Below are 12610 nucleotides of genomic sequence, written 5' to 3' on the forward strand. Positions count from 1 at the left end.
TTAGGAAGAAGGAACAAGAAAGAGCTCTTGACTGCTCTTGACCAAAGTCTTTGCTGTGATGCCTACCTTGGTTCCAACTTTCTTTGACATCTTCTGTAATTTGTTCTCTGTTCATAATTTTACGAACATAACCAAACTAACATCGATCAGTTACCAGAATTTAAATCTTTCATTAGCCATATTTCCCCCGATCTTTTAAATATTTGACTGATTTTTCATATTCGGGAGTATTTCATTGCAATTTTTGTGACGTCATCATACTTGAAAACTCCATTACTAGGTGACGGTTTTCTTAACTGTTAATGTTAGTTACCTTGGCATTTTATTTTGCGTATTCGTGTCTCTCCAATTTCCCTATGGCCCTTTGACTTTTTCCGTCATTTAAGCTCTACAGCCCAAATATCTTTGACAGTGTTTATAAATGCTGATGAACTCCATAGACTATAGCTATGGGTAGTACAGCATAACACCAATAAATGCATTGACTGGTTTAATTCAAATCATATGACAGCCAATCCATCTAAATTCCAGTCACTAATTGAGGGTAATAATGACAATCACATTAAAGAATTTTCTATAAATTATGGCTTCAAAATAAATGTAAGTAGCGAAGTAACTCTACTTGGAATTAAAATCGATGAACAAATAAAATTTGAATCGCATATTGATAAAGTCTGCAAAAAAGCTGTCATTCAGCTAAACGCAGTCAAAAGACTAGCTCGATTCATGGGCAGCAAAGAAGGGGGGTGGAGGGTAATTGTGAATTCATTTATTCTTTGTCACTTCAATTACTGCCCCCTCATCTGGTTATTCTGCAGTAATGCAAGCCAAAAGAAGCTCGAGAAAGTAAAGGAGAGGGCCCTACGATTAGCCCTCTCAGACTACACTTCGTCGTATTCTAAACTTCTAGTCAAGGCTAAATCTACTACAATTCATATTCACTCCATTCGGCTGCTAGCACTAGAAGATTACAAAACTTTGCACAACTTGAATCCAGCCTTCATGAAAGACTACTTTCTCCCAAAACCCAATAGCTATAATCAGTGGCGGCTCCAGCCTGGGATAAGTGGGGGGGGGACAAAAAGTGTGTAAGGGACAACGCCCTTTTGAACTACGCCCTTTTCCCATGTTTGAAACTCTTTCTTCCGGAGGAAACGCCTGTTGTCTCCCAGGAAATGTCATTTACATGTGACGATCTAGATAACGTACATACCCCCCCCCCTGAAGTTTTCTCATCGGGTTTGCAAGAATCTCAAGGACCAACTTTCTGGAAATGTGGGGGAGGGGACTAGTCCTCCCCCATTCCCCTCCGGGGCTCCGCCACTGGCTACAATCTTCGAAAAATTGATACTCTATCTGTTCCAAAGGTTAAAACGACAAGTTATGGTATAAAATCTATTAGCTTTTGGGGTCCAAAGATTTGGAATTCACTTGCAAATGAAATAAAATCATCCATAAATGCAAGTCAATTCAAAGTTCTTATAAAAGATTGGCATTTCGAAAATCAATGCGCCTGTAATGCTTGCAGTCAAGTCAATGACTTCCATAATGCAATCTCTTAAATTGCTTCATGTTAGTGTTTATAAGTGTTCACACTATTGTCAAACTAACAGTAAAAAAAGGTATTATTATTATTATTATTATTATTATTATTATTATTATTATTATTATTATTTTCTTCATAACTAGAGAAAACCTTCGCCCAGATCTTCTCTTGAAGACTAACAACAACTACCTATACATCTTACAGCTTACTGTTGGTTTTGAATCCAATCTTGACACAAATGCAACAAGAAAACACATCAAGTATGCTTCTCTCCTACCTGACTTGCAGCGGAAGTTCAAATGTGTCTCTTTTGTGAATCTTTCTATGAGCTCTCTTGGCATCTTTGGCAATTCCTGCATCTCCTCAGTTTTTCCTTTTACCTTACGATTGTTATAGTATTTTCTTGTAAAACCAGGCTAGCCAATTGCAAATTACCTTGTAATAGTGAGATTTGTAATTGTAGTTTAAGTTGAATTGAAATGTTTCCATTATCATTATTATCATTACAGTGGATTCAAAATATTGACAGTACAGGGCCTACGTCACGAAAGCAGAGGTAGAAGGCCAAGGCTTTTCCCCCTTTTACTGCAGCCTTAAAACTAGTTGCTTCGCAATACAGTTGGGGGCATGGCCTCTCCGCCTCCCCCTCCCATTGGCGTGGGTCTTGCAGTGTTCTACTTGACTTAATGAATTTATCTCTAGCGCGTTAACTTCTGCTTAAAAATTAAAATTTATCGTTACATTTCCTGTGCCAGTTATTACAAGAAATACATTTAATGGCTGCAAAGTGTTTAAGTAGTAATGTGATTGCAGCTGGATAGGAGTGAGGTAACCTGTGCAGGGCAGCCGACAGCTTTCCTGGGGCCTGGGCCCGTGACGAGGTGATTAAATGTAATTGCTGCAACCCTTTGCTGCCCCTCTCAGCTCAAGGCAATCTGCCGCCTGTCCCTTTCTCGGCGTGCATTGTCCTGTGTGAAAATTTCAGAACTTGATGCAACAATTGATTTTATGGTAATGTTAACAACAAGTTTTTGGCTAGTACAAATTCTTACATAAAACAGCGCTTGGTTTGTTTGTTGGATGGAATCCTGTGGCAAGATAAATCCTGGAAAAGCTTTTATAAATAAAAAACAATCTAGGTTGATGAAATTTCAAAATTCGAAAGTTTGCATCATACCAGTGACTTCGAATATCAAGTCTTATGACAGAGAGGAGGGTAGGTAGAGGTCTTTCAAGCAAATCTTCTCTATTGCGCGGGCCTTGACACCTTGCTTAAAAGTCAGGGTCCATCTTATAATCTTAAAATGTTATAATTTTCGATCAAGATTCCATCGCGTTGTTTATCATACACACAAATATTGCAAAATATGACAGAAATCAACACCGATAACACTTATCACGTGACAACGGCTAATGAATGTTTGCATATAATGCTAAATGCTACATAGCGATTAATAAGGGGACGACAAGCAAAATAATCATCCTGACCCTCGAATGGGAGCCACAGAGGCCTAATAAAATCACGGATGTGCAAAGTATCACAATGCTCTTCGAAATATATCTACTTATTTACAATGTATTAAAGTAAGGATGCAATGGAACAAAAAACAGTCTTATATGCTGGTACCAAAACGGGAATACAATGAAAGCAACACGTGGGCAGTAGGGAGGAGTCCGAAACTGAGCCCCACTAGATGGCATTGGGTTGGGAGTGGTTTTATAACGGGTGCGATGCATAGCTGGTCTGGAAAGTTGTACCATTCATGCACTACTGCATTATGGGGCTGAATTGTGAATTGCCAAAGTTGATATCCAGAAAGCCAAATGCACTTTCTTATTTTGATAATGATTAGAGGCGCGAAAGGAAACTTTTGAAGACGCAGGTTGAGATTAACCAGAGTCATAGCATTCTGCCATGATCCGGCTTTGTTTAAAGAGAATAAGACATATCAACACTGATAAAACTAATTTCGCAAAATCTTGGTTACTCTTGAACACATGAATTCGATCCAAAAATTACTCGTATTTCTGCTAACCCCTGTCAAAATCAAAAAGAAAATAATGCGATCATGATCTTGCAGTATCTACTTGATGGAAATTCACACTATGTGCCTTTCGATATAATGGAATTCATCTTTGTCTGTAACACAGGCAATTTGAATTCCAGTCTGAGATCTGGCTAAGTTTCGACATAAGCATTGGAATCGGAATGATTCAAACGTCAAGGCTTTCAGGGGATACCGAATCCACGGCAAAGTAACTTGATTCGCAAGAGAACCTCACGTTTCAGAAGCAAAGAATTACTTACAATTTCATACAACCTCTAAACTTCAATCAATCATACTTAAATGAAAAACTCAGAACAAAATAGAATCAAATATGGGATCTGTCTCTTAAAAATGTAATAAAATGACTGGAGCGAAGTGATATGGGTCAAACGCAGCACGTGCAAGGGAAGAAGGAGAAGGCATCTGAAAACTTTATGATAAACGATTCTACCCATTTGCATTTTAGGTCCACATTGTGAATACGAGCCATGCAAATCCATAGGAAGGGGAATTTTTGAATATGAAACGTTCTCCTTCTTCCGCTTAAGGAGTTATAAACCGTTAAATTGTATTGAAAACGAGTTAGAATTTAGAAACACTGCCAATAACGTCTAAAAAAGTTAAGCTTGATGTCAGTCAGTTCAAAAGCATTAGAAATAAAAAACCAAGAATAAATCAATGGCGCCAGCATATAGTAGTGTGCTAATCAACCAACGTATGACCGATGACGTCACGTGAGAACAATCTTTAAATTTAGATCTAGAAGCGGTCTGGTCCATGTCTAAAAAGGCAACTTGATATATAGAAAGTATTCCTACCTAATGGTTTTCGTTAATCAAAAATAGAAAGAACATGAATTAAAATTTAAAATTCTCGCATGAAAACAGTAGTACAAAGTGACATATAGCGAAGTCTTTCAACTTCCTATACAGTTGAAAGTTACCATTGTCACTGGATGGTAACGTCTGTCATGGCGGCCTACATCGAAAGAGTTAAACAGGACTGGAGACCAATCATAAAATCGATATCGTCACTGTAACATCAATGACTTCAGGTTGTCTTGCAAAATAGTGTCCTTAACTGCATGGAATACAAATTTAATGTTCTCGGTATCAATAGCTGTAGTGAAATGGTGAAAAAGGGCCTTCGATCTTTCTCGTCTTCGGCTGTCAAACATCTGAAGTATAAATGACTGCACATCTTTAAGGTCGTCCGGCCTACCTTGGAACTGGGGAAAATAGTCCGAAATATTACTAAATTTGATTTTTTCTTTGAGAAGATCAGTCTTGTTGAGGAAAAGAATGATGGAAACGTTAGCGAAGCACTTGTTATTTACGATCGTCTCAAAAATCATGCAAGACTCGATGAGGCAGTTTGTCTTTCTGTCCTCCATGATAACTTGGTCGAAGGCGCTTGAGGATACCATGAAGAGTATTGAAGTTACCTCATCAAAGCACTGGAACCATTTAGTGCGCTGGGACCTTTGGCCTCCCACATCAACCATGACAAACGGGATTCCTTTAATTTCGAAATCATACTCCTGGATACCCTTCGTTGCTTTACGAGAATGGAGGGCATCTTGCTTGGTCGGCAGGAATTCCTTGGAAAGAGGATAAAACAATTTTCATTTCATTTCAGACTGGAAATAAGTGCACCATTGCTCAAGGAGCAAGGGGTGACTATCGCAATAGTCTACCAATAGCTTTGAACTCAGGTCTAGTAACAGGGCTATCCTGTACAGGGGCCAGGGCTGACTTACCCTTAGGGACAATTTATAGGGAAGCACGGTCACCCTACACAACCAGGAGACATTTTCTTAAGGAAGTAAACAAAATAAAAAGTTTGTGTAAAAATTCAGGAAACCACGTCACGTTTGTTCGTGTTAGACTTTTCTAAGAAAATATATCGCACGCAGGTTACCTAACGTTTCTCGCCTATTGATACAGCGACGACATCAATTTACAAAAGACAGCCATTCAGTGATATTTCCTAACACGTTGCAAAGAAAGAGCCTGTTTTTGTTACACTTATCGGGAATGGCAATGTTGGGTGAATAGTACAGCAGCAAGAGCAACAAGACAAAACAGCTAGCGATTCTATTAGAGGAGTATGTGAATTATCGTGAGTTTTTCGAAAGACAGGAAACTAAAGCCTGCCACAAGCTAGCCACACAGTTAACAAAGATTAGATAAGGACCGTTAGCTACAGTCTTAGAGCTTCTTGTGGTAGCTGGTTTAGCTTCTGAAGATGAAAACCGAACTGATCGCGTGAGAAAAGGTGGGACATAAACGCTGCAGTATTATGGACGCACATACGCCGCACATTAAAATCCCAAAAAATACGTCCTTTACCCAACCCTGTGTTTAATCAGCTCAAAAACTTAACATATTCAAGGCATTAATTGCAGGGCAAAATTTAATAAAAAAAATAAATAATTCATGATTAAACATTTTGCAAAAAATCAACTAGCAAGTAAGTAGTTTAGCAGGGTTATTGAAGATGGACTGATTTTGGGCTTATGAAGGGTCACTCACGTACTTGCCTCCAAATAAGCAATGATATTACTGGATTTTTATGCTGAGCGAATAAAAATAAGCAAGATAACAGATTGGAAAGCAAACAGCGAAACATCAGCAACCAGATTGCCAAACTTTCTTTGAATGATACAGAGGGAAAAATGAAACAGACCACAAAAAAGTCAAGTTTTACTTACTGGCTTGCCAATTCTTGTCAAATTATCGAGGAAGTACTTTGTCGAATCACCCTAGAAGATAATTGGGTAGATTATTGTCAATGTTTATCTTGTGTGTTCAACCATATACAATAATTCTTTATATTTTCAGAAGGAAGCACAAAAGTGCAATTTCAATTAGCAGAAGAAGCAACAAAATGACAACTAAGATTGGCATAGCAACATCACCATTTCAGCGAAAACGTGAAAAGATGGTGATTTACGAGATACAGAATTAGCTATTCATTTACGAATTTTAAATTCTTCAAATTCCTATGTCCATTTATTATGCAGGATTTGAAATAAAAATACAAAGGAAAATAATAAAAAATTTCTTTTCTGTATTATTTACATTAACAGCACACGCACATATCATAAAAATTTTCATTAATTTACCGTATCTAACCTATATCCTATCATGCTGTTTTATTCTATTCCCCCGTTATTTATGAATTTACGTGCCAGTGTAATTCTGGCTACGTAGGACGCACAACCCAAAGATTGGGGGATAGGATAAAACAGCATGTTCCTTCCAACATAAGAAACAAAACTGTCCCTTGAAAAAATAGCCTCCTCGATCTTGTAGGTCTAGAAACACTGTTAAAACAAGTGATTCTGCCATCGGTCAACATCTTTTAGACAACCCAGATTGTGCAAAACTTTATAATGACGACATGTTTCGGATAATTGGCAGATCCCGGTCGTCCTTCCATCTAGCAGTTTTGGAATCGATCTACATACAAACGAAAAAGCCGCCATTGTGTAGACAGAAGTAGTTCGTTTTCTCTCTTGGACTCCAATTGGTCAACTGATTGGTCAACTATACCGGTCTTGTGCTTGCGTTTTTTCTGATTGGCCTATTTCGATCCACAACTGGGTATATAATTCCCATCGTGTTCTTTCGGACCCTTATTCTGAAGTTTTATGCTCTGAAAGCTTTGAGCCAATATGTTGTAAAATGTTTGCTTTTTTCAAAGCCATTTACATATGAAGATGTTATCAATTTTAAAGCAGATGTCAAAGAAATGTATCACCTTGTTCTTGAGGATTCGAAAATATAAAATTTCAAGAGACAGCAAAAAGATGCAACATTTGCTTAGTTTAGGCCTAATTTTGACCCATTATCCATTTAGGGGATCCTTGTGGAGTAAATGGGTGACCTATTCTTGAAATGATTTCTACATCCCAGACATTACTGAAGCATCCCAGAAGAAAATTCATCTCTTGTAGAATAAAATTGCTCTATTTATCACAACAATAATTGTCAGCAAACAGTCAAAATATCAGAAAAAAGAAACCCAAAATAATAAAAAATGTGTCTCTGTTACACTGAAATATTATGATCTGTTACACTTGCTTTGTTTGTAAATGGTATATGTATAGTATGTATCAATCACTTTAGGCCCTGGCCAAAAAAACAGAAATCATCATCCAACATTTTTGGATAAAACATATATTATTGTTTGGTCACCATGTTTTAAGATACTTTACGATGTTTTGTGATGTTTTACAAAATTTGTTTTCCATCAAACATTTCGTAAATCATGTCTTTTGTTCTCATGTTTGATCAACAATGTTGCATTTGTTTGGTCACCACTTCAATTTTGGGTAATGCTTTATGGATGTCTGATTCATTTGGCCAGGCCTTAAAATTTATACATTCATCATTTTTGAAATAAATAAAATAATACCCTTATTTTTAACTATACGGTGCGGTCCCTATTCAGAGTATATGCAGCACATTTACAGGAAATTATAGACCCTCTAAATGCAGTCGTTGAGGATTTTGGAATGAGAATTAATATGGAGAAAACAAAGGTGATGAAAAAAAAACGGTGAAGGTGGTGTTATGACAAAACTGAATAATAAACAACCAAAGCAAGTTAAATACTTCAAATACCTCCGAGTATTTCAGCAAGCAACAGATATTGCAGTAAAGAGATCACAGATTGCGCTAGCAAAAGGTTACCTTTAACTGGAGAAGAGTACTGCTAACAAAGAAGTTCAATACAAGACTGAAAAAGAGAATGATTAAGATTTTGTTGTGGAGTGTGCTAGTGTATGGGTCAGAGTTGCAGACACTGAAGGAAGAGGATATGCAGAGATTGGAAAGTGCAGATATGTGATTTTGGAGGAAAATGGAGAAGATTAATTGGGCAGAAATAGTGACAAATGAGGAAGTATTGGGCAGGATTGGAGAGAAAATAACATTAACCTTCATAACCAACAGAAGAAGTGGATTGGTCACATTATGACACCAGGGACTACTAATGAATGTCACTGAAGGGACGTTAAGGAGCAAAAGCAGCAGAGGAAATAAAGACCCACACTGTCTGATCATTGGCATAGGAAAGACAACAGCAGAACAGAAACATATGGTGATATCAAGCACAGAGCTGAAGATTGGGATAGTTGGCAGGTGTGATGTTAAACCTGCACTTTTTTCCATCTAAGCAAATTTAGAAGATTTTGCAACTTCTTTGTGATTACTACCTACATTGTACTTATAGAAATAATGCTAGGGAGAGATAAAAGTGTTATCCAACTCAATAACTCAATAAATTTTTTAAGGAGAATTACATTCATACATCTTTCTTGCAAAAACCTTTTAGAGAAAAAATCAAGAAATGTTTGAAAGAAATATTAAAAAATGTCATGAGCTAATTATACAAAATTTTATAATATATTAAGCAAATTTACAATTCCTGTCTGGAGAACAGGATAGTTCTAAGTTGCTACACCCAGATTCACAATTAATTCTTAAAGATGACATTAAGCGGAAAACTCACTGTACAGCTCTGCATACACAGTCTTAAGCAATTTATGACAGACAGGTTAACTGTTAACTGTAAAGTATAAAGCTGCATTACAAGCAAAAATAAGCCTTTCTTAGTGATAAGGAAGCATTTAGTGATTAGGAATTGGGATATTAAGGAGCAGCAGCCTAAAAAAGAGTTTATTCATTGGGATGGTAATGTCAATACCATGCAAAAGGAAAGACAACGACAAGGCTTTGTGACAACATTTGCTATTTGACCATTGGCAAGGTTGAGAAAATGACTCAGAACTGAGAAGATTGGAGAAATTTGGCCACGACTGCTCAAACATGAACTTGATGATGATCTGAATGATAAACAAAACAGCTTAAATGCTTGCACTGGCAAAAGAGGTCAGTGTGAATAAATTGAGAATGGAGCAGCATGTAACCTTTAGGCCAAAGTAAAATGTGTGAGGGATCTGACGCTACCAAGCAAAAGTAATTCCTATTCAGGTAGTATTGTTTTGCCAAAAATGTGATATTCTGCAAGTAGCATACATCTTTCAATACACAAATAAAGGCTATTTTTACCTTATGGGAAGAAAAGGTATTACAGTTTTTTTCATATTGAAAGGAACAAAAGAACAATAGCAAATCAGGCAGTACAAATATAACCAAAAGAAGCTCTTAAGGGTAGTTTATCAAAGGCAGATTATGGTTTTTGCCCATTTATTGATAGTAAGTCATTGTCCAATAAACTGTCCTGATTTAAAAGGACATTTATTCAAATATCACAGTACATGTTAGAATAACAATATTTACCTAATTCTTTGACAATTTAAACCCCCAAAAGATAATTCTCAAAACAATGCCTATACTAACTTCAAAAAGTTCAGATGAAATCATAAAGTTCAGATGAAATCATGATAAAGGTAATGTTGCAACTGCTGAGTTAAAAAAAGCAGAAACTAACAATTGCAAAAAAAATTACATTATTATTTGTCCTTTTTATATCCTCCTCCCAAAATCTAATGAGGAAATAAATCAACAACAACAAGTTTCATCTTAAAACTGTAAGAATTACATAAGGATGTAGGGAAGTTATTTGAATGGTTACTGTATATAGCTATTATTAAGGAAAGAAGTGCATACTAAAATTGGATCTCAGCTCTTTATAATGTAGAATAAAAAGCTAAATAGAAGATTTTTCAAGCTAAACAAGTAGCCAAAATCAAATCTTATAGAAAGAGAGGAAGAAAACTGATTAATACATCAAATGTGTTTAAATGCCTAGCAAAGAAATAAACACTTAAGCTCCCTAAGATATATCAATAAATATTACTTGGAGGTGGCACACATTGACTAGAAACCTTAAAAGGGAAATGTAAATAACAACACATTTAATGTAAATATATAATTGAGAATTTTTTTTTTTAAAAATTAAAGAAATTTGCTTCAGAAAAAATGTAGATTGACATTCCTGTTTATCTTTCCCATGTCTATCCTTAACAATTATAAAATAAAAAACTTAAAATATATATAAAATAAAGATACAATAAAAAGGAAAGGGTTATGATTTTCAATAATGATATAAAAGATAAAATTTTTGTTATTTTGCAAAAGGAAAGGCTTTACTTTTGTTCCTTCCCTGGAGTTTTTTATATATCAATAACTTCAAATCTGAGGCACAAGTGCAGATAAAAGCAGGTTATTGTCAGCTTAACATCTGTTTTGAATAAAAAAATTGGCTACAATAGTTTGTTAGCAAACTAAGCCAGTTTCAAAAAACAAAAATTGATTAAATATTTGAATATGTGTTAAGACAATGACAAGTCTTTGTTATTATTGTAAAAGAGGAATATGATCGGAGTGTTTGTAAACATTATCCCATTGACTGTAACTGTCTGTTGGTTACTAGATAAAAAGGCCATATGCCACCAAATAGCTTTCAATAAGGCAAATTATGGAATGACTTAAGTAAACAATAGAAAATTGTTCTCAACTTTAATGTTTTCCTAAGAAGTCACAAATTTCATCAGCACATAGAATTGTACTTTAAATAATGTCAACGGGGTGTAGGTGTTTGAAATTGTCCCCTTGCAATAAATTGCCAGCCCACGATATCAATCTTCAACGGACGTTGCGCTTCGCTGAATGCACGCCCATTTGTGATGGGCCTAAAATACTCACAAGGACCCGTCTTAACAACCGCCCAGTCAACCATACATGTTAAATTAAAAAATTGGCAAATCATTGCTTAGAAATAGAGCGATAACTTTCCTTGAATTACTACCAATATAAATAACACCCAGACGATCAATGTCCAATTTTTGCTTCCTGATTCGTCCGGTATTCGCCAAAATGTCATTCTAGTGTTTCGCTTTGGCCCAAAAGACTGCAAATAAATTACTTTTTATGGAAAAGTGCCAATGTGTCTCTGGTTTTAGCATGATTAATCTTTTTATTAAAAAACCGTGAAAAATTGTACTTTTGGTAACAGGGTCTTGGTGACATCAGAAACTTGCAATTAGATAGTGGACTCTTTTGTGATTTAAAGGCAGACGTGTGAATTCGCCAGCGCGCACAGAAACAATAAATAACAAACCGGACTTCAAAATCTGGGTGCATAAACAATGCGTTGCGCTTACCACCAAACACTTTAGTTCAATACGAAGTTCCAAATGATCATCAAAACAATTACTAACTAAGACGACCTGGCAGTTTCAATCACATTCCTGCCACCAACTGGAAAATTTGGCACAATAAGTTCAAATTGACTTCATATCTAATTGAAAATAGATTTTAATCGAAATAAACATAAAAGAAACATAATACGATTTTACGCATTTCTCAACAAGCTTCACAATATCACATGTCAGTATTTTAGGACAGACGCAACCCGAAGGACAGAGAAGGCCAAGTGAAAAAGCCGCAACAAACACGAACATGAAAGCTAAAATAGGAGAAACATGGTTGTATGATATATCGAAAGCTTTTCTCTTACCAACTGGAATTCATTTCTCCTTTGGTAAGCCTTTTGTATGCCATCGTCCTCCCACAAGTGTTTGACACAATCGACGTAATCCAGAAATGTTTGGGTGTCAATGACCGATGACTGGAATGCAAGGATAAGATCGCCAAAAACTGAATTATTCGGGTCTCCCCACGGTATCTTGAGCTTTCTTCTGGCATCAGCTAAAACCTTCATCCCCTTTAGCACATTGCTATAGATGATAGGCTTGAATTCATGCAGATCTTCTGTCGAATAATCTCTGCCATGAATGATCCTCATCTGTTTCAAGAATGTGCTCTTCCCACTTTCACCCGCTCCTAACAATAATATCTTGACTTTCCGCCTAAAGAAAACTTTTTCCTTGGCAATTTGCTTATCAATAAGTTTAGACCTTTGCCTTTGACTGAGCTCCTCAGAGCTCATGCAACAGGGGAAAGCCATCTTCTGTTCCTTTGCCACTTTTAAACAACTCCTTCAGCCATCATGATCAAGTGTCAGGCGGTAACTCTGATTT

At 36.3% G+C, this 12610-nt stretch overlaps 1 protein-coding gene across 1 annotated transcript; it reads right to left on the bottom strand.

Annotated features, from left to right (window-relative positions):
* Positions 1-3075: 3075 nt before the first annotated feature.
* LOC135692287 (guanine nucleotide-binding protein subunit alpha-13) lies at positions 3076-12610 on the bottom strand. The gene is made up of 3 exons (XM_065210389.2): positions 12088-12610; positions 6308-6358; positions 3076-5194 (listed from the first exon to the last, which is right to left on the bottom strand). The coding sequence occupies exons 1-3, from the start codon at positions 12535-12537 to the stop codon at positions 4625-4627; spliced, it is 1071 nt and encodes a 356-aa protein (XP_065066461.1). The 5' UTR covers positions 12538-12610; the 3' UTR covers positions 3076-4624.

Source organism: Rhopilema esculentum, chromosome 13, assembly GCF_057945365.1.
Source record: "Rhopilema esculentum isolate cy_ngs chromosome 13, ASM5794536v1, whole genome shotgun sequence".
NCBI classification, from domain to species: Eukaryota; Metazoa; Cnidaria; class Scyphozoa; order Rhizostomeae; family Rhizostomatidae; genus Rhopilema; species Rhopilema esculentum.